Here is a 25,814-nt window from a genome sequence, read left to right on the forward strand (position 1 = left end):
GCTTTGCCCAGAAAAGTGACATTGAATTTCCCTTTCATTACAGTTAACTGTTGAGTGGGCTGGAAAGATCAATACAGCTGTTCAAAGGCTTCTGAAAAATAAAATCCATTCTCACATTGCTGTGCCTTGAATTGGCAGCGCCAGCAATGAATGGTACAATGAAAGGGGACATTCTTTTCCTTATGTCTTTCTAAAATTTACTCATCGATCTCAAAAGAATTCTGGAAAATTGAAATTTAAAAATCAATCTATGAAAGCAAACGCAAGAACATCACACAGAGAAAAAGGTCAGGCTCAGCAGCAGCAAAAGCCAATTTAAAACTTTGCAAAGCGTGAAACACAAGGCAAGTAGCCAGATCGCCGAACATAGATAGATTCCTAGCATGTGTATCTGGGCCAGACAAGCCTTCATCCCCAGGGTGAGTATGCTTTCATCCTTTTAAAGTGCTTTTGCCTTACCTTCAGGTTATAATCTTTGGGGAAAACATTTTAAATGAGAGTCACAGACATGGTATTCATTCTTGGACCATGCAGGCTGAAGGTCTTCCTTTTGACCGCGCCCGGTTAAACAACACTAAAACCATCTCAGAGACACGTCTGAGCCTCCATTTACAAAAGAAACGGTTAAAAAAATAAGTTCCTTAAGTAAGATATCTTGGTATCACATCATTAAAAATATGTCTTTTTTAGCCCTCCTGCCTCCATTTAATCCAAAGCCCTCCTGGCTCCTGTCAGTGGAAGGAGAGACTAGCTACTGCTTGTGGCTCTAAAAATAGCACTCTGTGCCCCCACAGTTAGGTCACATCCAGAACAGCACTCTCTACATGGGTTTTCTGGGAATATTAAGCCCTAATTGCCTGAGGGACCAGTTGTATGCGATAAAATAACCCCTCTCTTATGCATCGGGGATGCCGCTGCTCCTCCACCGACCCGGAGAGAACCGGAAGGTAATCATTAACATCACGCGCTGAACGGCTCACTTCCCGACAGCATCCCCGGTGAGGAAGGAGGCAGGGCCTCGCTTCATTTGGCACATCCTGTGCATTTTTACAAAAGGAGACTCCAACACAGGCAAACCTGCACATCAGTGTGACCCCAGAACAGGCCTCTTTCCTTAGTCCTTGCAAAGGACTTGCCACCTCTGTCCCCTGGGCCCTGCCAAGAGTGTTCAGATTCCAGGTCTTCAAGCGTGCCGGCGGGCCAAGAGCTGCCTGGGGCTTCCAGGCTGGACATAGTGCATCACAGGGTGAACACAGACCTCTTGTCTCCCTGACTCCGAAAGTGGGCCATTCCTAATTTGATTGGAACCTTTGTCGCGTCCATTTCCTTACTTCACAGACTTTCCCTTCTGGTCCTGATGATTTTTTGTAGCTGAAACCCCCTTCTGGTGATTGGACTCAGAGAGTTTAACTTTACATTTGCAGCTTTAACCAGGCTAAGGGCACAGAAAGGACAAAAATAAATAAATAAAACTAAACCAGCATGAGATGCGAAGGACTGGTGCCTTGTTATCTTACCTACATTTTACTTGACCACTCTTCTGAAGTGACGATTTAGCTCCGCTTAAGAAGGCCCTGGGACACATCCTCAGTGACTTAAGGGTAATATTCATAAAAATAGTGGGTTTTGGGAGACTGTCACATACACATATGTCATTTCGTCTTCATTGAACATGAGAGTTAAGAAATATCTCCTTTTAATGAATAAAGACACAGAGCCTTAAAACAGGTGGCTTCCCCAAAAGAATTTGACTAATGTGCCACCCAGTTGAGTCTTAAACTTAACTTCATTTCATTATTTCACACTTGGAGTGAACCACAAAGTCACCTGTATTGTCTCTAGGCCCTTTTCTAACTCGGGAGTTTTATGTGTTCAAATAAACTGGTAGAGAGCTTTGCCTGACTCTTTGCCTTCCACTGTTCTCAGTATTGGTTCCACATTATACCAAGAGTTGTTTTGAAAATTTTGTAATGATGCAAACCTTGTAATAAGAACCTGTAAATCCTTCCCTAAGAATCTCCATAGATTCTTAAGTGCAAATAACAGGTGAGTGGATGACAACATCTTTCCCTGAAAGATGAAACATGGTATTCATATTGTCATGGTTATTGTAATTTCATTAGGTTGATTTCTCTACTGCTTCCCACCTAATCCCCTTGCCAAAAATATAATTTATGAAGGCATAATGACCTGAGAACATTTTAATTAGGCCGGGAGGGAGTAAAATAAATTCAGGTTTTTTGTTGTCTTTCTTGCTGCTCCAGCATGAATGTTTAACTTCAGTATGGTTATCTTAATGACTTTCTTAGTCACAGACATGGGTGTTCGGAATACGTGGAAGGAAGACTTAAGTGCATTTTATAAGTTCATAGGTAAGGGCGATAAAACCAAATGATAAGGTGAATAACTTTTAAAACTAACAACTGTAATTAACATCTCCTGATTAAATTCCAACTTCTCTTTGTAGTCATTTGTGTCTGTCATTCATAGATTTATCCAAATATTTTTGAAGCCATTTAGATTCTCTGTAATCGAATGATGAATTTAATGACTGATTTGATATGATTTTTTTTCCTAAGAGCTCAAATATATTTCAAAGGTGACCCCTTTGTGGGCGGTAGGTATGAATGTTTTAAACTGTAATAGAAGATTTTAAAATGTAATGACCCCTGAGAGCAAAGAGGGACAAATCTAATGAGAGGTGAAGATTCATTAGCTGAAAGGGAAGGTGTGAAGGGCAAAGTCTCAGAAAACTAATATAATCATTTTTCGTTTCAAAAGTTCTCAAGAATGAAATGTGTGGCATATTTTTAGAATCATGAGAGCATTCTAGGCCTTCAGCGAATGTGGCATTTTGTGAACCGTGATGCGAGAGCTTTCTTTCTGCCAAGAGTTAAGTCTGTTGGTCTCAGTCAATTTATGTAGGTGCCAGAGATTCTGTGAGGCCACTGCAGAGATTTGGATCAATGTATGAACCACAAATGCATAAATGGCTACAAAAAGAAGCTAAGATTGAAATAAAAGAACCGAAACGGTAATCCGTAGGTTCCAAAGCTACTGTGAAGCTATTATGCTCTGTGATACTATTGCCCCTTTGCTTCAGCTAAAATGGCGCTTGCGGTGGAGAGCCCCTTGGCCTCTCGGGTTGGTCCTTCCTGCTCCGTCTCAGAGGATGAGTAAATTTGGGGCACATGCTGTGTCCTCTGCTTTTTCCTCACCAAATCGTTGGCGGTCTTCACATACTTTGTTTTCTAAGTATTCATTGGCAGTCTTATTTTAAGAGAATGACCTGTCTGTCTTTGCTAAGCCCTGCAGGTTACTGAATTTCAAGTTAATTTTAGAAGCCAAAATAGATCTCACCTGAAATCATGCACCTGCATCAGTGAGAAAGTTCACAAGAAAGACTTGTCACTTCTCAGGAATTCTGGTCTCTCCTGGGAGAGAATTCATAACAACACTATTGATTATGTCTACTAGGGTTATAATGAGGTATCACTTAAAAATAATATAACGAGTTTAGTTTATGAGCTCTGGATTTTAAGAAATGAAGGAAAGAAAGATCATTTCTAAGTGGACCAGTTTAGTTACTGAAGACCACTGGAAATTGTATAGAATGTTTACATACAGTATATTATAACCAACAGTTGGGGACATTTGACCCCCAAAATGTGTGGCAACAGATATTTGAATAAAGGAGTTAAAGTATAAGACTTTAATCTTGTTAAAGTGAGAATTCTCAAGTAATCCAAATTTGTCATTAAAAAAATTATAAAAGTAAATCATGCTCACGGATAAGCACACACACGCATAAAAACAGCATCAAAATCTATAAATTGGAAAATAGAGGCCCTCTACCACCAATTAGGAGACATTGACAGATGTCCTACTTGAATTTTGACTGCGATAGATATAAGCCAGTATTCAATGTCCTTGGCATTTTCCACTTAATGGGCAAATAATACCATGGCCAAAAATTACATGTAAATTACCAGAGTAGCTTGTTTCATCATAATATTTTCTTTTCTCTTAATATCTGTGAAAATTCCCCCAGTCCAGTTGATTTGCTTGTCTGTCCCGTGGTTCCTCTCTGTGTCCCTTTTTGTCTTCCTGTGGCTCTCGCTCGTTATTCAGCAGCCTCGCTTTCTCTCTTTTTTTCCCCTCTACACTGCTTCTCTTACAGTTTTTCCTATTATACAACTCAATTTCTCTGCCTTTCAAAAGGTTTTTCATATGGAATAAAGCTTGAGCGAACAGCATTGTTTTTTCTGCCAGCACCTCCTCCCCCACCCCACCCAACATTGTAAAGCAGAGTTTTGGCCCAAAATTCAGGTATAGAAATGAGAGAGGGAAGCAGTGTCCCCTTGGGTCACTGGAGTATGAACTATAAAGCTCAGGAGGCACGGGCAGTGTGCTTCCTGCTCTGTGCCGCCGAGAACCAAGAAAAGCTCTGGGCCAGGGAGAGCCGTGAGGCCGAGGCGAGGACACACACCGAGGTGAAGGCCGAGGGCGCGCTGAGGGCACTGTGCTGACACCGTTCTGTGGTCTGTGAGCTCACGGAACATCCCGCAGTCCTCCCAAGGCGGTTCCTTGTCTGGGACTGTTCAAGACCGGATTCTGTCACTGTAACCCAGGTAACTCTAATAAATACAGTAAACACAACTTTTCATTTGTCTCTTTATTTAAAGTAGAGGTTAGGTTGCTCGAGATGAATGAGAAAAATGCTTTATTTAAAAACAAACAACATCCATAAATCAGAGAATGGTTCTTCTGTCTTCTCTAAAATTTCAAAAGCATAAAATCTCAGTGTTTCCAAATTAGTTATTGCTTTCCAAAAGATAAGTTTGTATTCAAGATGAACTAGGGCAGATTAACATGCAACTAGATTCTGCAAGTTTATGCTTTTTAGTCAAAAGGATTTATCAAAACAGGTTTTTCACATGAAAAGAGTAATTCTGAGTTAATATCAGCTGTAACATGGAGGGAAGTTACATAAATTAGAAGCAGCTTTAATTAAATTACTGCAGCAGAAAACAGTTTTGGTTGCAAATTTGAATCTCATTATTGTTACTTAACCTTCATTAGAGGCTAACCCTACCTTCTCTGCTTTTACTAATAAGTTCAGAAATGCAAATTATGTTCTTCTTTAGAAAGGCTTCTTGAAGGAAAAAAGAATCCTAGGCAGATTTTAAATTACGTAATACATGCCACTACCCAATTGTCTAAGATATTCAAGAAGCACTTTCGTGATCATTTCTCCCATTTTTTGTTTATTTTTCCTTTCTCCCATTTTTATAGCTAGCACTTAAAATGATGGTTACACACATATGATTTCACTCGTATGTGGAATCTAATAAACAAAAGAAACTGATAAAATAGAAAAAGACTCATAGAGTCAGAGAACACACTGACAGCTTTCGGAGGGGAGGGGTGGTGCAGGCCTGGGCGGAAAGGGCGAGAGGATTTAGGAAAAGATCCTAAGACACAGACAAGAGTCAGTGTGGTGACTGCCAGAGGGCGAGGGGGAGGGGACGTAGGAGAGGGTAAGGGGGGGGCGGGACCGCGTAGTACACCATACAGATGACGTGTCACAGACTTGTACACCTGAAACAGATACACTTTTATTGACCAATGTCACCCCAGTAACTTCAATAAAAAGGGGGAAAATGGTGGTTGCACACAATAATTTGACAGTATATGCACAGAGGAAAAAAGTTCATTCACTATACCTACGCAGTCTCTCATATTTGTTTCTAAACGCCTGCGCTTAAACAGTAGATTACAATAAGACCTTGGAAAACTTTCTTTGAAGTTTTGACTGAGTCATTTCTCTTTCAGTCCTACAGAGTACGAAAACTATTAACAAATGCTTCACTTACAGTCAGGGTATCTCTGTAAAGTTGTTGGCTTAATGAATTCAGTATTACTGATATTATGATAAAGTTCTGGCAACAAGTAAATTTAATTAAACTCCCATCATTCTTAAGAACATTAGGGAACTAGATAGGGTTCAAGACAGTGATTTTGTTTTCATCAGTATGTGGGAGTTCTCTGTCTGGCGGTCCCCTCTTGGATAATTAGTAACTCTCTTCGAAGATGGAGCTGTGTAATAGGCTCTCTTTTTCATTCTGCTGAGTGTGCGGGTGGAGACCGTTTAACCTGAGCCATATTTGAAATACATCAAAGGCACTGAAGTGACATCTAAACTCTTTCAATGAAAAGGCTAATTATGAATTCCTGGAAAAAGAGCAGTGTGTTGGAGTTCAATAGCATCTTTCATCTTGAGAGCTTACACATGACCGTGAATTTGAGTGTCTCATCTACAAGCAGGAAGACAGCCTCATAAACAGCCACTGATTTACTCTCATGTTTTGGAAGAAAAAAAAAAATCTCTACTAAACAAGCAGAGGAATCTCTGCATCAAATGAAAAAGAAATCATAAGAATGTTTTGCCTTATAGAACCTTAAACTCTTCTGTTCCACCATTTTTGACTAAGCCTATTTTTTTTCTACCAGATGTTAGCTAAAAAGATAAAAAGCATTTCAAACATCTGAAGACAAAAATCTAAATTTATTTAACTTGAATTTTTGCTTTGGATATCTCAGAAAAATAAAACATGTGCCATACATTAAAACTCAATGTTTCTCCTTTTTTTCTTTGGGGCTACCTTACGGGCCAGCACTTTCTATATTGGCAGAACAAAAATGGGTAGGGTGAGGTTCCTTCCCTCAAGAAGTTTGCCTCTATGGGAAAACAGACAGTTATAAGATAGTAACAGTCACTGCAATGTGAAGGATTCTGTAAATGAGGTTGTAAGGATGTTTAAAACAAATTGAGCCATAGATATTCTCAACAATTACTTTGCAAGAGACAATTGTTTTACTCATGTCAGGAAATACAGAATTAGTTTGCATAGATAAGATTGTTTTGGCAAAGGGTATTTAATCTCAATTCAATATTTTGATTCGCTGATGAACTTCAAGAGGCAAATGCATCAAGAAAATATGGGAGCAGAGACACTTTCATATTGTCAAAACTGGATGCAATCTTATTTCCACTTTTCTTCTATTATTTTTTCATAGTTTGCTTATAGTCCTTACTTATATGCAAGATTGTTCTTCCTGACATTTTTTTTTCTAATCAAATCCCCTGTCCTTTTTTTTTTTAAAAAAAGATTTTATTTATTTATTTTTAGAAAGAGGGAAGAGAGAGAGAAAGAGAGGGAGAAAAACATCAATGTGTGGTTGACTCTCACACACCCCTGACCCGGGACCTGGCCCAAAACCCAGGCTCGTGCCCTGACTGGGAATCAAACTGGCGACCCTTTGGTTTGCAGGCCACAACTCAATCCATTGAGCCACACCAGCCAGGGCTCAAATCCCCTCTCTTTTAGGGGACAACACAAACTCAGTCTTCCATAAAAAGTCCAAGAGAAACCTTGTTCATAGTTATCTTTGTCTACTTTGTTGTTGATAGTTTATTGCTTCAATAAATAATACATGGCATTTGACCACAGCTATCTTTACCAACTGGATTATAAAAGAAAGAGTCTGCGGCTTTTTAGAACAGTGATGAAGGAAGAAATTTATGTTGATGATGATGACAACAACATTATGGTAACATTTAATTAGCATTGTTTCATTAATTATCACTTGTAATAAGATGTACGCTTTTATTACCTTTATCTTACAGATGAAAAACTTAGTCTTAGAGTAATAAAGTTAACTTACCTATTTTACTCTCCTACTGGCACTGACATTAAAATGTGCTGACAATTGGAAGCAAATACATTTTGTAAAAGGTCCTGTTCAATTTTATAGGCTCATCTATTTGTCTCTGATGGGGAATTGGCTCTTCGGGTAAGTGAAGAGACTTACCCAGTTCTAAACACTCATTATTTCCAGACTTAAATAATTCTGTAGCTAGGAGAAATCTTACAGGTCATCTGCTTCTAATTTGAAGGGCAAAGAAAATAAAAAGGCTTTTCTGGTGGCAGAGAAAGCCTCAGCCACCAAAGGCATGCCCAAGTCTCCTGTTCATAGTCCTGCGTTCTGTTTTTTTCAGGCTCAAAAATTCTTCACCCTCAGCCAGAAACAGGCTTAGGGGAGTTAAAACACATGCTAATCCTTTACAACTCAATGGCACCCTTACCAATATAGGTGATAGATACATAGGAGATAGGTAAATAGATAGCTCTATCCATCAATAGATAGATAATTTATATACATCTTCTTCTGAGATGCTTGAGATACTGAGTCTTTTGGCTTAAAATTGTCCCAAAGACTTTTAACCTTTATTGGAGTTACTTTTTATAGCCCCTCACCCCTCTTGCTGTATAGCTTGCTCTATTAGTTTGTCTGCTTTCAATATTTTCCTCATCTAATTTTCTATTCATGAGAAAGCAGGTAATCACATGCGTAAAAACTGTGCTTAATAGAAAAATAGAGTCTGAGTCAATGCTTCAGGAAATTCGGTAAATAAGGTAGATGTATTTTTGTAGGTTGACTTTGTGACAGATTTTAGCTTTTAGAAACTAGATTTTTTTTGGTCTTCCTTTGCCTTTGTTTTCCTTTTGTCTTGTAGTTTTCTTTGTTGTTTTGCTCATTTTAGACCATAGTACACTTCATGGATAAATCACATCTAAATAAAGATTAAAAACAGTTGAATACATTTTTTATGATCCCATTTTCAGTCTAGAACACACATCCTATTTTTACAGGAGGTTTATGTTTTTTTCTATTATGAAAATTATATCTCTGAAAAATGGAGGATTTTAAAAACAGCCACAGAGGTCACTTTCAATTCCCAGATCCCTGATCTTGTTTCTCTGGGATCCAGTGAGCTGAGACGTGGTGTGACTTTGCAGAGAAAACACCTCCTCATAATGACGCCTCTTAATTCAACCCCCAACCAAGGGTGCTGGTGGCACCATCCCAGGTACTCAGGTGATTAAAGTGGGAGCTAGAGAGGTTTCCCTGTCTGTCTAATCCGGCCTGGTTTAAACCGTTAAGCTGATAATACAAGGCTTTGCAGGCTGATACTAGGCAAGGGAGAGAAGCTTATTCTTCATTTCTAAACACTGTATCAGGTGCATGAAGGGCAAACAGTGATGAAAATAAAAAGACATAACAATATGTCTTTTTCATATGTTCTGTACTTAGATGAGATATCTTTATTACATGAAAAGAAGTATGCTACTTGTTTACCGTTGGGGTCTTTCGGTGGTTTGATTAAAAGGCACATACTCACACACACACACCTCAGCCTTCCTTTTCTACCTGAATTCTGAATCATTTGAGATTCATGACCAGCTGCCAAGCAAATGGAGGTCAAAGTATCACCTTGATTGCAGATAAAGCTATTACTGAAGAGCGCTCACTGAGCTCTCCTCCTGAAACCCAATTCTGAACACTCACTCACATACTAGAGCTTTGATAGCTCTAAATAATAGCTTTGCTGGGTAAAGCAATCTTGGCCGTAGGTCCCCATTTGTCATGACTGAATGTTTCTTGCCAATCCCTTCTAGCCTGCAAAATTTCTTTTGAGAAATCAGCTGACAGTCTTAGGGGAACTCCCCTGTAGGTAACTAACTTCTTTTGCTGTTTTTAAGATTCTCTCTTTATATTTAACCTTTGGCATTTTAATTATGATGGGTCTTAGAGTGGGCCTCTTTTCACCCATCCTGTTTGGGACTCTCTGTGCTTCTTGGACTTGCATGTCTATTTTTTTCACCAAATTAGGGAAGTTTTCTTTCATTATGTTTTCAAATAGATTTTCAATTTCTCGCTCTTTCTCTTCTCCTTCTGGCACCCCTATGATGAGAATGTTGGAATTCTTAAAGTTGTCCCAGAGGCTGCTTATACTATCCTCATTTTTTTTTTTTTTTGGATTCTTTTTCCTTCTTTTTGTTCTGGATGGTTGTTTTTTTTCCTTCCTTATGTTCCAAATCATTGATCTGATTCTTGGCTTCATCCACTCTACTGTTGTTTCCGTGTAAACTGTTCTTTATTTCAATTAGTGTGTCCTTCGTTTCTGACTGGATCTTTTTTATGCTGCTAAGGTCCTCACTAAGTTCCTTGAGCATCCTTATAACCAGTGTTTTGAACTCTGTATCTGATAGATTGCTTATCTCCATTTCATTGAGGTCTTTTTCTGAAGTTTTGATCTGTTCTTTCATCTGGGCCGTATTTCTTTGTCCCCTTGTTTTGGTTGTCTCCCTGTGTTTGTTTCTATGCATTAGGTAGAGCTGCTTTGTCTCCATGTCTTGGTGGTGTAGTCTAATGTAGTAGGTGTCCTATAAGTCCAGTGTCAAAGCCTCCCCTATCACCTAAGCTGGGTACTCCAAGTGTGTCCTTCATGTGTGCTGAGTACATCCTCTTGTAGTTGAGCTTTGGATGCTATTGGAAGATCAATGGGAGGGATTTACCCAGGCCAGTCAACTGCAAGGACTGGCTGTGACTACTGACCACCAGCCTCTGCCCTCTGTGGAAGATCAGCTGTGCCAGGGTGGGGTGGTGGTGCTCCGATGTGGTCTGTAGCTGTCCAATGGTGCGCTGGCCCTGGTGTTTCCCGGGTGGTGCAGTCCAAGGTCAGCCCTCACCTGTGTTTTGCCCAGGGCCACCCTGCCTAAGCTATAAAGCAACCTGAGATGGCTGCTACTTGTGGTGGAGATTCTCAGCAAAGCCAATCTGTGAATCTAGGCTGGCTGCTTCTGGCACCTGGGCTCACTGAGGCCAGCTGTTGCTTGTTTGAGAAGATTTAGGAAATTGTGAAGCATGAGCCAAGGCCAGCCATTCATACAGAAAAGCAGCTTGGGTGGGCCCATAAGTTGGATGGGGCAGAGTCTCTGGGGATCTCCAAACGGAGTCTCAGATATGGCACCAGCTTGCCGGCTCTGTGGCTCTGAGGGGAAAGGAACAATGGCTTCCGCTCGCCTTGAGGCCAGACACTTCACTTCCTCCCTGTATTCTCCACTGGCACCTTTCAAGCTGCTATACCAGTGCTGGAGCTCAACGGGAGTGAGTCTGAGTAGGTGAGTCATGTGTGGGTTCTTTAAGAGGAACTGCGTGGGGCTCCAGAAGTTTCTTCCACCGACTCAGTCCTCACTGGTTTTTGCAGCCAGAAGTTGTAGGGACTTGTCTTTCTGGCACTGGAACTCTGGGCTGGGGGGCCTGGTGTGGGGCTGGGACTCCTCATTCCCAAGATATCCCCCCCAAATTTTTATCCACCACACGTGGGTATGGGACCAGCCCGTTCCGCATCTCTGCATCTGCACCCCTCCTACCAGTCTGGATGGATGTGCTTTCTTCAACTCCATAGTTGTCAGACTTCCATTCAATTCAATTTCTGATGATTCTGAGTGATGGTCAATCTATATTTTAGCTGTAATTGTGATGTAGTTTTATGAAGAGACAAGCTTTGTCTGCCTACACCACCATCTTGCCTGGAAGTAGGTTGTGATTTTTTTAACTTTTTATTTTGAAATAGCTTTTAGATTTTTAGAAAAGATGCAAAAATAGTACAGAGAATTCCCATATGCCTTTATTGCAACTTTCCTTGATGTTAACATCTTATGTAATTACAGCATAATTATCAAAAATGGAAAATTGCCATTGCTCCAACACTAGTAACTAAACTATAAACCTTACTCAAGTTTTATCATTGTTTTCAATATTAGCTGAATTTTTAAGTGCAGGAACTGTATTATATTTATTTTCACATCCATAATGCCCAGTGGTGAATTTGGCCTCAAGTTAGTGATCAGTAACTGTTTGGGAACTAAGTAAGTGAATGAACAGATGTCGAATTCCATACTAAAACATGTGTATTTGTTTGTATGTGTGCCACCAGTTCCAAAGCACATAAGTGAAGTCTGAGGCCATGTTTTAAATAAGTGTCATTCAGAACTAAGTTCCACGTTAGACTTTGTGGAGCACAGCCCTTTAAGCTGCACAAATTTTTCAAAAGCAAAACTGAATGGACTAACTAGATTGAAAGGAAGACACAGTGGAATTCACTGAATGGGCGGAAGGCTATGCTGTTACATTTATTTTTATGTGTGTGTGCCTGCGTGAACATTTTGCTTTACACCTCAGTAAATGCCTGACGAGGGGAAGAGCACTTGCTGGCAATCAGTCTTGTGTTTCTAGGCAGGTTTTAGAAGTTTATCCTGAACCAAAACACGGAAACTCTCTTGCTTGAAGAGGAAATCCATACAGTTGTTTTCAGGGTTTCTCTTTTCTTTCTCAGTAAGTTCAGTAGAGAGAACTATATTAATGAAGTGTGAATTTTACTATGACAGTGATTTCTGACAGCTTCCAAAGTACGCACTCTTTTATCTCAGCCTTTACAACCAAAGAATGTGAAACCAGAAGAGAAGCACTATTCAAAGCACAAAACTCCTCTTAGTAGTTAATGGAGCCTAAAATAGCCACTCTTCTTGCTGTTTTCTCCATCATGTTTTAAACGAACTGAAAATATTGATGTGACAAAGTCTAGCAAGGTAAGAATCCCATTATTCTTAGTTGGGCAAAACTGGTCTACAGAATTGTTATGAGAACTGATTTTTCTGAAAAATTCAATTTTTGAAAGGGTTTAATTATTCTGTTATTGTTATTTAGATGGAAGACGTCATAGCACGCATGCAAGATGAAAAAAATGGAATCCCTATTCGAACTGTCAAAAGCTTTCTTTCCAAGATACCTAGCGTCTTCTCTGGTAAGTTTGCATTCAATATAGCTCTGTTTTGTCCAATGTCTTTCACAGAACTACTTAAAGTCTATTCTAACTTTTCACTATTGAAACTCTCTAACTCATTATTCAGCAACTACTTATAAAATGCTAATGCCATATTTAACGTCATGTTTAACACTTGAAATGATAATAAAAGAAAAGAAAAGAAAAAAGCAAAAATCATGACCCTACTCTTAGTTGCAAAGACAAAATGAACAAATATGAAATAAGAGAAGGCAATATTAAATAAAAATGTATGGAACAAATGTGATGTCAATTGTATATAGAAGTTAGGAGAATGAAAAAAATCCATAAGGAGGAAGCAAAAGGTTCCTGAAGATCTTTTCCTGAAACTCAGTGATGAGCTGAGTTTCAAAAATATGGGGTCATATTAGCTTCAAGAGCAGAGCTGGGAGGGCTTAAATATAGAAAACCAGGCTGGTAGACAGGCACAAACAGAGTTGAGTCAGGTTATGAGGGTCTTTGAAAGCTAACCTGAAGAAACTAATTCTTATGTATGGGGAAATGGGGAGGCATTGAAAATTTTTGTAGAGAATGTTATGGTGGAAGTGTTCCGGCTGAGCTGGCATTCAGTAAAGGCCATTGTCTCTGTTGCAGATACAAGGCTCTTGGAGGGATAGGTAGGACGGCAAGATCCTGGTATGTGGGGAAGAAGGAACAGAGAGGGAAACGCACACAGAGTTAGTGAATGACTGGGCGTACAGGATAAAAGAGGACCAGACCCGACTTCTTGTTGGTGTTTGTTTCTGAATTGGGTGACCTTGAGATAAAGGAGTCATTACCAGAACTGGGGCAACCCCAGAAGTTTGATGGGAGGTGAGCACCCAAGAGAAAACGGGTGGTGATAAGTTAGAGCCCTGGGCTCCGGCTCCATGAGGCGGTGAGAGCTCAACCTGTGGACACTCGGCGCGCTGGGGCCTGGGCCGGCGAGGCGAGGAGAGCAGGTGAGGGAAGACCAACCACAGGCGTGTGGGTGACACGCGGCAGGGGGAAGGAGTCTGCTGCTGAGCGCATGGAGAGGATGGTGCTCAGGGGGATTCAGGAGCGAGAGCCGGGACGCCTCCTGATGGACAGGGTTGAAAGAAGACCAGGGGTCAGCAGGGCTTCAGCCTCGGTGAGAGGGTAATAATTAGGGCCAAGTGCAAATCAGCAGCCCGGACGCTGGCGTTTGAACACGTCATCGCTCACGCATCAGTGGTGGATGCTGATCAGAATCTGGCCCATCGGCTCTCCTCTGGGATTCTGCTGACTTTCCTGAACTTTACTTAAGAGTGTGTGGGGGAGCGGGGGAGGCACTGAGGCGGTGACAGCCTGTGGGGCTAGATAACTGGCCATGAGCAAAAGCAAAGGACGCACATTGGCCGATTGAGAGAAATGAAACACAAGAGGAAAGAGAAGAAGAGTTGAAGGGGTAGAGAGTTCTGGATCCCTGGTGGCTCTGCAGCCCTTGTCCCTGCGTTCGGGGACACCATGACGCAACCTGCAAAAGCGTCCTTTGGGGGTCCTCGCCTCTGCCATGGCACTTCCACCCTTTGGCCTGCTGTGTTCTCCGCTTCCCTTTTCTGGGTCAGACTTTTCCCCCAACGCCTGCAACCTGTTTGTTGCTGGCTCTTAGGAATGCCCACTTACAAACCTCACCACGGAGATTTTCACCCACTCGAGCTGGGATGCAGCCATTCTGAAGCTGATAAAAACAACACAGAGGACTGGCACCTTCTGCTCTCAGAGGCAGGCTGACTGTAGTTCCCTTTCAATTTTTTTTATGCCGTTCAGCGAACACTGATCAGATACCCACTGTGTTCCAATTCCTGTACTGGGTTCCCAGGACTACTATTTTTGTCTTCATGGGGAAATAGATTATTATATGTTGGCACTAAATGTTCCACTTGTAGGATCGGCTGAGGGGAGTCCTGTTCCCGGAGGTTAAAATTCTTTCACTTTATAATCAGATCTTCAAGAACCTGAATTATGGGTACTTAACTCCCAAAAGAAATACGTCTGTGAGGTTTGGGTATAACAGTATAGAGGCCCTTAGAGTAGGCAGAGACATGATTACTTACTCACTATTTTTAACTTTTGCAAAATTATAATCAAAGGTACTTACTTCATGTTCTCCAAGTTGCCTGGGACTCATGAAATGCATTTATTCCATAATAAATCACTAAGGGAGTTTTATCTTTGCAGACAAACTTGACTTTTTCCTTTTTAAAAACAATAAGAAATGTGTGACTTGTATTTTTCCTTTTCCTGTTTTTTTTCTAATTTATAGGAAATTTATTGCTAAATTGGACATTTCATTCATATTTTCTCACCTGACTCACCACTGACATACCTATCGTTTCCTTCTAATTGGTTTTCTGTCTGTCTTTCATGGCTGTGATTTTAATTGGGGCGGTTTGGGGGCGGTGTAGGGGGGGGTGTGTGTCTGTGTGTGTGTGTGTGTGTGTGTGTGTGTGTGCGTGTGTGCGCGCGTTGAGAGAGAGAGAGGAAGATTCATATTATAAATTGCTTAAAGCCATGTTTTAGAGTAGATAAGGAATAAATCTGAAGGAGAATCTGAGAAGTGTCTGCTGTGTGTTAAGGAATTGCTTTGCCCAGAATCCCCTTTCCAGTGGAGGTGTATCTTGCCTTTGAACCGAAGCTTCCCATCACAATATAAAATGAAAGATGAAGTTCAAACATTACTGCACGGGGCTTTTATAAAAGCATTTATGCAATTTTTATGCAATTGTGTCCTCAAATTGGGAAAATAACTATAAAGCTAAAAAATACAATGTTTGAAGATTTTGGTGAGGATTTTCCCTGAATGAAACCCAGAAGTCTTATTCCTACATAATAACCCTAAAATCCATATCCTCTAACGTACAATATTTATTCATCTTTCATCTGAAGATTTTTGGGAAGGCAAATAATGGCACTCATACCAGCTGAAAAGCCTTTGTATTGTATTTAAACCCTGAATGGAAGATCCAAGTTCAGGTGGAACACAGAATTTTGTGAATAAAAGAGGAAATGATTAATTTTAATTTTTTAATGGCATTTTATCCAGCTTTGGTAATATTTTACAACTGTAACATTTGCCTTGGCTACATGCACATTTGGATGCCTTGAAACTGACAGCAGGTTTTCAGTTGCTTAACCAGATGCTGAAATTGAGGGAGGGGTCCTTTAGTTCTAGAAATGTAACACATTATAAGAATATTGAATATAACTAGGGAGTAGACTTTTTCTTGATTCACAATCTTGGATGCTTTATGGAGTTTAAGTATATAAACATAAAAGAAACAGACTTTAAAACCTGATGGGAGAAAACAATTGGTTTTTCAATATTGAATGTTTTAGGAGTTTGAATCAGCCATTGGGATTCTTTTTACTGATAAAGGTATTTTTAATAAGAATTTGTTATTTTGATTTTACATATTAAAATAACAATTACTTATTATATATAACAACTACTTTTATATTCTATAGGATAGATATATTTTACTTTGGAGGGGGCTATTAGTGATTTGGGAGCCTACTATGTAGTCATTGGCTCTTAAATATATTCGTTTTATTTCTTACTATACTTCAAGGTAATCATTGTTTACCTTTTTCATAGAGAAGGAATTACAGGGTCAGAGAGTTCAAATTTATGGCCCAATGCCGCAAAGCTTACTAGCACTCAAACCAAATCTGTCCATTCAAGAATCTGCTTCCTCTTCTGTCACCACGGGTTCCTCCATAGTGCCTCTTCTCACGTGCCTGTGTTGGTTCAGCGTGACAAATGAACATCCATCACAGTCTGTGGGATTCTGAGTACTGGGGCTGCTCACGTCTGTCTCCCAACGTAGCCCCTTCTGGTTGGAACTCTGAAGCACTTGCCAGAAAGACCTGAGCCGCTGTCTGTTTTACCTCCGAGCACCTGCACAGCCTCGAGGAAACAGCTGCAGTTTCTTCACCGCCAATATCTGGAGGTTAGGCCTGATGATCCCCAAGCTTCCTTTCCATGTAAGCTCTACACTTCAGAGAACTCAGAAGAGGAAAGTGTGGAAAAGCATTACTAGAAGAGAACATAGTAGTAGACTAGACCATTCACAAGATGGCGAGAGCAATATAGCATCAGTGGAGATCTTACTGAATTTTCTTTCTTTAGCCAATTCCGTCTGGCCTACAGCTTTAGTCACAAACTCTCTGCACCCTTCCACGTGTGTATGTCTGGTCCATTAAACTCCTCTGAACTCTGAACTCTGGTCTATTAAACCCCTTATGCAACGTTTCCACGTGGATGTCCCAAAGGCACCTCCAACTCAACATGTCTCATATTAAACTCATAGTCTTTTTCTCAGTCCCTTCCCTGTGTTCTGTCTCAGGAAAGATGGCAGATGCCGGAAATGCCGGGCTCACCGTGACCTCTCCTCCTGTAGCTCCTTCTTCTCATGGCAGTTTCATCAACGCCTCCTACCCGTTTTTTCTCCGAAGCCGCCATCAGATCGTTTGGCTCTGACCATCTGCCCGCGTTCCGCTCCAGTCCACGCCATCAGCTCCTCTCTCCTGGGCTGTCGCAGTGACCCAGCACGTCTCCGCGTCCCCCGAGTCCTTGGCCCTCTCTTCCCCACAGGGCAGCCACACGGGCGTTTTCAAGTTGCAGACCTGATCCGTTAAAACTGTTCTCTCAATGGAGCCTTGAGACCCAAATCTTTAACAAGATTCCTGCCTGACTCTCACCCCAGCCTCACAGCACCTGCTCTCTTGCTTTCTCCGTTGCAGCCGCCGCAGGTGCTTCCCCTTCCGACACTTTACCGCGGGTGCTTCCCCTTCTGACACTTTACCGTGCTCCCTGTCGCCGTGGGTGCTTTCCACCGCTGGGCTGCTCTGGGTGCTCCCTCCCCTTTTCCCCTTTGCTCGGCTTAGGCCTACTCATCTCAGGTCTACCCCAGTTTCCTTGCTTAAATACATTCATCAAACTGCATTTTTTTTTTTTCTGTCAAAGTACTTTATTCCCTTGTGTAAATGTAAACTCACTAATGGCGGTAATTGATGAGTGTCTGTCTTCCAGGTAGTACTGGAAACTATGAGACGGTTCCATGTGCTCACTTACATAATCCCAGCACTAAAAACAGCATCTAATATAGGAGGTGTTCATTCAATATTTGTTAAATGGGTAATAATGATTGCAGTTTTAGAGGTAATATTTGCATTCCTTTGGATTGTGAAAGCAGTTACACTATTGCGATCATGCGGCTTTGTGCAACATACAAAAATATCTGGACTTTTATAAACCTTTTGTCGTAAACATTTTTACCCTTTAAATTGTGTCCAAGTAAAAAATTCTCTTGTTAGTGACATTATTCATAACATACGTCACATGACCTACTTTTGGCAGTTTGTTGATTAAAAACCAAGGGCATGAGATCTCTTTCGGAGTTGTGTGTGCAGTGAGGAGATCGAAGGACCAAAGGCGGACCTCCAGGGAACAGAGCATTTAGGGGGAAGCAGATAAATATATGCCTCACGCAAGCTTGGTCTTGGTTCTTGGTCAGCAGGATTGTTGGCTCAGGTCACTTGGAGCAGCAAGGGAGATAAGTTCAAGGTGAAGCATGAAGACCTCATTTAAGTGACTGGAAATCACACTGGTCTGTGTCCAGAGGGCTAGTGCTCAGTGTTTAAAGACTTGAATGGTTTTCTCTGAGTCATAACAAAGAGAACCAATCAGCACTTTTTTTTTTTTTACTCTTTCCTGATCTGCATTGTTCAAAAAGGACCGTGACCTGTGCACTGTAGGGGAGTGTAAAATTGAAGCTGTCACTGTGTTCACTACATAGAAGCTTAAAACCAACGCTCACCCGAACCTCGGGTAGCGTCTCTAGAAATAACCGCCACTGCAACCGCACTCCCTGCAAATTAACGGAAATGAAACAAGTGGCCTGGCACGCCACTCCATGGTTCTTCAGGGCATTGGGATGTGCTCATATTCTGGACATTCAGTATTTCAGTTATTCCGGATCATGGCGAAATAAGCCTCACCTAGTGGGTGAGTTTCATTTCCTTCAATGGACTGACTGGGAAGTGACTGTGTTTCCCATGTAAGCCACAGCAGGAAATAAGCCAGAAGTCTCTCTTCGGCTCTCTGTAAATGGTGTAGGTGTTCATTAAAATTGAATTGTACCACGCTGGTGAAGCAGCCCGCTGAGATCACAGAAGGACCGCCTGTGGCAGCTCCCACATCAAACGGGTGATGTAACGTGTTTGAGGATTGAACTTAGGCCACAGGTGCTCCGGATCCCAGCCGGCTGGAGGCTGCTCTGAATCACTAAGCATCGTGAACAGGGGAGAAACAGAAATTGGTAGGGAGTTGTAGTCAGCCATCCCTGTGTTTCCTTGGTTTGGGTTTTCTTGTCTTTCATTAGTTGGAGACAGTTCTCCATCACAAGAATGTCTTTGCTGCCTCGCTTTTGCAGCTTCAAACTATTCCTCACCTAAACCGGTCCTCGGCTAGGAAGAGCAGAATTTGCTGTGGTCTGTGATGCCTTGTTTTCCGCCATGAATAGGGAAACCAAGCAGCATATGTGCACTTAAAAGACAAGTTGTCTTTAATGTAATAATTTAAATGGGCTCTGCCTCTTGTCCTTTATTCCTCTAGAGGACGATCTCTGTGCAGATGTCATCTCAGCCTGTGGGCAGCTGCGCAGACAAGAAGGAAAGGAGCGAGCCTGCTGACATGAGCTGGGCCAGTGCAAGTTTTAAGGGGGTCACATTTTGCATCCCAGTGTTTTTGAGAGCAGCTTTCAAGATGCCTTATGTGACTGAAACCTGATTATATTTGGAGTCAATTTTAAGACAATAAGAATAAATAAGGTGGAACTTTTTTTCCCCCCTTGGCAATTTCTAAAACTAGGCAGTTCTAAGGTGCTTCTATGAGTCCCAGATTCTTCTTTCTGAAATGGACATCTTACTGTGAAATATTTTCCATCCCCCATTGGAATGACTATCATGGGTTTTACAGAAGTTCAAAGAGTCATAAATTGCTTTTGAAAACAGTTCTAAACTATGTTGGCAGAAATCATGTGTATAGTATTTTGTTTTTATAATATCCCAAAGAAAATTCAAGAATGCAAAAGAGAAATTTATGAGCAGTAAATAAGAAAAAAAAATCTTAAGTACATTGGCAGTTCCTAAAGTTCACTACAGAAAAAGAGAAATTTTCAGAGGAAAATTTAACAAGAACTGTTAACTGGATCAGCAAGAGACATGAATTGTTCACCCAAAAAAAGACCTTTTTTTTTTTTGTCATTTTCTTGACACACCTCTCTGATAAAGTGACAAGTAAACTCTGTTGACTACATAGTCAACAAAGCTTGGGAACAAGAGGAGGCGCTGAACTGTCACATAATCAAATGGGTATTTAAATTGTTGCTGCTGTGAAAGATTCTTCACCTCCTCTTGGTTGTCATTCTTTCCTTATTGTGAAATAGCAACATGAAGTGATTAGAGATACTAGTAAAGAATCCTAACCTCAGCCACTTGGACTCTCTGGCCTAGGTTCTAGACAATTATCTTTCTAATAGCTAAATGCCTCTGAGAAATGATAAGGTTGGCTGTTTATTGGGCACTCACTGTATTTGTAGAGAAACGACTTATTTTAATATGTGGTGGATCAATTTGATAGGACCCTGATGAAAAGCAAGCTCATACTCATTTTCACTAGAATGTTAGAAGACACAGTCAAAATTCAGGAATATTCTAATGCTTTGATTTTAGCCTTAGCTTTCTTTGCAGCCACGCAGACGATAGGCCCAGACTGTTTTCTCTTTCAGGGCAAGTGTAGACAGTGGTGCCACTTCCCATGATGCTTCCGTGTGCCTAAATCTGTTATTTTATATGTTAAGTAAATATAACTTGGATTGGAGTTGATTTTTGTCCTCCAAATGACTCCATTCCAGAGAAGGAAATTCTGTCCAAGTTCATAAGTATTTCTATCCAAGTCCACAAATAAGAGTCCTCTGTGACTACCAGCTGGGTCGGAGTTTTGGGGACGGTTCTGTTACCCTTCCTTTCACTCAGAATACTGAGGCTTCTCCCTGAGGTGTCTCTGCTGGAAGACAGACTCCTCCCAACACAGCTGGATCATTTTATTGTTGCAGGACCCACAGCTGTAAGCGAATCTCTGAAGGTGAATCGTTCTGCTTAAACATATGCACTGAACTGAAGAGTCAATCACTAACAACGGGCCAAAATACATAATTAACTGGACAAATATGACTGTGCCTACCGAATACTGGGTTTCTATCTCCACGGAGCTCTCTGGAAGAGACTTTAAGAGCCTTGAGGGTGAACTCCCAAGTTCTCTCATTCCTGTCTGGGAATCTGACAGGATCCACAGTTAAATGCAGAGTGGATATGTAAACACATGGTTAAGGCTCTGTGAAGAAATACTGAGCCTCGTTAACATTGTGACTTCTTTTTTTGGACTTTGGGAAAGGGGCAGTCCATGTACTTTATTTAGAATTTCCAAAAATCATTACCGTATTTTTGCAAAAGGACTGTGCGGGGCTGTACTGGGAGTTGGGACTAGTTTGGCGTGGCTAAGCAACAATAATATCAGAAAATAGTGCAGTCATAAACAAACAACTTTCTGGAAGTCTCAGAAGTCCCAGCTGGTGTTGAATTTTATCTTAGCATTTAAGGGATATTTTTATAGGCATCTGGACTCCTGAGATGTACACATGATGCCAAATTGGATTAAAAATGGAAAATCTAAGCCAAGAAAGAAAAAAAAAATTCAAAGATGAACATACCAGGATATGTGAAAGTCCAGAAACTTATCAAGAAAGATAAATTCAGCCATATAGCAAGTAATAGATTTATAAAAAATGACACAGAGGTGGGTTTTGGGAGTCCAGGTTCAGCACTAATAGTTAAGACCCATAAAAGGAACCAGAGAGTCACCAGGGGTCTAGTCCCTGAAGTCGCTGCACTATTGTGCTCATTAATCAAGGCTACATGAGGTGTCAAGTAACGTGCGAAGAACATGGGAGGAAATTGGATAGAAATAGAAAACTGTACTACCCATATTTAAAACCAAATGAATATAAACTCACCAGAATTAGAATCATCTCATGCCCTTGTTTTTTGTTTTTTGTTTTTTTTTGGTCCAACCTCACAGTCAACAGAATTTGCAAATGTTCAGTAATGGGGCAGCCCTTGAAAAGGCAGCTTTGGGGGAAAAAAAAAAAAATTAGTAACTTGTATAATCTAACTAATTAAAAGGTAGAGCTTATTACTGGTCATGTGTTAAAAATATAAATACTAGTCAAAAGAAAACATATAACTATTAATAAATGCACAGGAGATGAAACAAGAAAATACTGAAATATTTGGGCTCCATTCATAGTTTTTGATGTTGATGACACTGGGCAATTTAATATTTCTGTGGGTGGCAGGAAGAAAGTGAGAACTAAGTGAAACATTGTAATGGTTATTACAATAAATGGTATGACTTTTGTCACCACCTTAGGAGAAGGCTCAGATTAGGCGCAGATCTAGACTTCTCTTCCCTACTAGTTAATCTGTTGTTGCAAAACCAAGGAAGTACCTGAGTTGGAGGCTCTGTAGCATCCAACACCTGGTTTTCTTAGTAAGTTCTCAAAAGGTAATTGTTGGATTTCTGTAACATTCATCAAATGATAATCATTCCCCGCCTTTTCAAGGTGCCTTACAGCTTTTAACACTCTGTTTTGTGTCCTAGCTTTTATTCCTTCCCACAAACAACTAAACAGATCAAACTGAAATCTTCTAGGGACATTAAGTTTTCTTAATGGCCCTTCTTATATCTTGCCATTTGAACATAAGATCATTTCCTCTTGATATTATTTTTCTTAAATACCTCACATTTTGACTTTCTCGATGATTTTGTTACTGTCGTAATGTCACCACGCCATGGCCTGTGCCATCAGGACAGTTACTGAAAGAAGAAAATAGTGAAAGTCCGAGGCAACTTTGCATATTTATCCAGAGAGATTTAACTGATGCAAACAGATTTTCATTTTGTAGTAAATCTACTCTGGAAATTGTTTCTCACAATTGTTGACTTTTCTTTAAAGCAAGGGACTTGAAAAACTTAGTTTTGTTCATTGGTGAGTTACTGTCTAAAATCCTAGAAATGAGAGGTCACTAAAGAAACACCTCTTAAAGGGAAGCTTTACTTCTTTGAATGAAAACATTAACATTGGTTTCTTTGGAGAGATGAAAATTAACCCTAGAGATAGATACTGACTTAGAATGGCAACTGAAGTCTTCATTATCACCAGGAATGAAGGAATCTTGGTGTCTGACTTGCTACTCTGGATGTGTTTTTGTGAAATAATGCATTAGTGCACAGCGTGTTTGAGGTGCACATACAATTCATCATTTTGCACTTCTTTTGTGTCTGTTGGCACCATCTGGCTTTCTCTTCATACCTCTCTCTCTCGGGACACATGAAGAAGGACTTCCAATTTCCACTCCCCACCCCCAGTAGTTTTAGGGTAGAGAAGGGTCCCAGCCTTATTCCTATCCCATTCTCATCCCAGGCCAGCCTGTATTAATTATTCCTATCTTTGGGTTTTCCGAGCACTGTGTTCTTCTGCATGGAATTTGTTTTTCCTGACATTTTGTCCTCAATGGACGTGCGCTGTGATTCTTACTAAAGGCTGTACACACCTGGCGACCAAGAGAAATATCACATTTCAATTTGTATCCTCCGTCGTACACAGCGTCTGGCACATAGCAGGCACTCAGGAAATGTTAATGACTTTTCATGGGACAGCCGATGTCCTGGCCACAGGCCATTCAGTGGCATCCACAACAAATTTCCCTCCTTAGCTTGCTGGCAGTGGGAAGAGCACACATCGCATCATTTGCTCTCTTGGCAGCCAGCGCTGCGAGATGCTTTTATCTCATCAGGGAGCACCAGAAAGAAGACAACTTTGCTTTGCCGTCTGTTACTAGCTTAGACGGGTTTCGAGATGGAGTGCAAGGAAATTGAACAAAATGTCCAAATTTCTCCAGAGTCCAAAAGCACTCTCAGTTTTAGTGTTATTATTTACTTTAAACATTTATTTGCAAAGATAGATGCACCCCTCTAGGCATTGCAGCGTTACTCACAGTGGCTAAGGCATGGAAACAGCTGAAGCGTCCTTCAATAAAGGATTTGATAGAGGAGCCGTGGTGCGTATATACTGTGGAATACAACTCAGCCATAAGAGAAGATGAAATACTGCCACTTGCGACAACATGAATGGACCTTGAGAATATCGTACTGAGTGAAATCAGTCAGTCAGAGAAAACTACGACCTATATGATCTCACTCATGTGGGGGATCTAAAGCTGAAACTCATTGACACAGACAACAGCATGGTAGTTACCAGAGGGAAGGGGGTGGAGGAGGAGGGTTCCGGGAGCCCTCCCCCTCCTATATGGCGAGGAAAGACGATGTGGCTTTGGGTGGTGGGCACACAATGCAATGTACAGAACACGGACCATAGAAATAGATGCTTGAAACCTACGTGATCTTATTAACCAATGTCACTGCAATAAATTTAATTTTTTACAAGTTGATTTTTAGAACATTGGGCATTCTCGTATTCAAATATAAATATTTTACAAAGCCTATCTGAAATAGTGAAGAGAGTATATCTAGGTGGTAAAGAAACATGGGTTTTAGTCCTATTTTTCATGCTGCAAAGGAAAACAGCAGATGTTAAATGGCAGCCCAGGCCTGGTGCTTAACATGAACATGAACATGAACATGCTTGGCTCGCAACAGCTATAGCAACTACTGGCATTTATTGAATGCTTATGATGTGCTCGGCATTCAGCAAATATTAGCCCTGTAGATATATTGTTTTATATATTAGTGTTCTTACAAAGATATGTAGAGGAAAGCACAGAGAAATTCAAAACTTACCTTAGGTGATACTGTTAGTTAGCAGTAGAGCTGACATTTGAATCTAGGATAATCTAGTTCCATAATCTGATTCTATACAATCATAAAAAAGCACGGACCACTGATATATTGTACATATGATATATCTTATATAACATGTAGAGGCATATGTACAATATAATGTACTATGTATGATTCCATGAGATAATTTGAGTTCTTTATCCTTCTTGTTTCATTCTGCATTTAAATTGGAAAATACCTCTTTATTTACAAAGAAATCAGTCTAGGAAGAACGTTCTCAAGTTAAGGTGACACAATCAGTAATCAAGTGGTGTTTTTTGTTTCTGAGATGCAATTGCTTTATAAGCCTCAGTTCACTCAAGTGAGTGCACTGCTGCTGCATCCAGTGGGAAAGTGTCATGTTTATTTAGGAGACAGGAGCAGACAAAGAAGCGAATGGAAACGGCATGCTGGGCCGTGTAGGAGAGCCATGTGGTGGAAGGAAAAGACCGAAACAGGCACGGAACTCAGCAGAGAGCGATGGCTAAGGGGCTACAGAAAGAGCCATGCAGGCAGACCTCAGAGACAGGGTAGGTTCCCGTCCAGACCACCGCAATCAAGCAAGTTGTAATCTTTTTTTGTTGGCAAAGGGTCTTACCTCCTATTTTGGTGGGGAGGAAACGACATCTGTGGAGCCAAACAGTGAAGAGCGACAAAACGAGGTCTGCCTATACTTGTGTCAGCTTCCCTGAGTCATCATGGCGCCAGATACGCTGCGCGATCTCTGTTTTTCCTTCCCTTCCTTCTGTCCCCTTCCGCGGGCTCTGAGCCGCAGACGTAGGAACAAACGACCAAAGGTTCCCAGAAGCTGGGCCGGAATCTGGGCGCATTCACAATTCCACAGCAGCACGTCCTTTACTTCTCTCCAAAGGCCGTGGCGGTCACATCCCATGATTTTCAGGTGTTTGTATTGTTCATCCCCACAGAACATGCCTATATCCCAATTAGCCATTTTCCCCCTTTCATTTATTCTTCCATTCAGGTTTCTACCAACTCATGTTATTTGCATAACTGCTCATCCTGTTTCCAGGGAAACAGTTGTGCTTTCTGCGTAAATACAGGATTTTGTCCTAACTCCCCTTGGTCACATTTTGTTAC

General features: G+C 40.9%; 1 protein-coding gene across 4 annotated transcripts in view; it reads left to right on the forward strand.

Moving 5' to 3' along the window:
* Positions 1-25,814, forward strand: part of RGS7 (regulator of G protein signaling 7) — a 289,476-nt gene that overhangs the window by 142,661 nt on the left and 121,001 nt on the right. For 3 of the 4 annotated variants that reach the window (XM_054576712.1, XM_054576713.1, XM_054576711.1), the window contains exon 3: positions 12,619-12,715. In XM_054576712.1, coding sequence (XP_054432687.1) covers positions 12,619-12,715 — 97 coding nt within the window. Of the gene's footprint in view, positions 1-314; positions 420-12,618; positions 12,716-25,814 lie in introns of those variants that run through there. The other variant, XM_054576714.1, reaches the window with a different exon arrangement.

Source organism: Pteronotus mesoamericanus, unplaced genomic scaffold (genome assembly GCF_021234165.1).
Source record: "Pteronotus mesoamericanus isolate MK-2021 breed Mesoamerican mustached bat unplaced genomic scaffold, CSHL_Meso_final contig_347, whole genome shotgun sequence".
Lineage (NCBI taxonomy): Eukaryota > Metazoa > Chordata > Mammalia > Chiroptera > Mormoopidae > Pteronotus > Pteronotus mesoamericanus.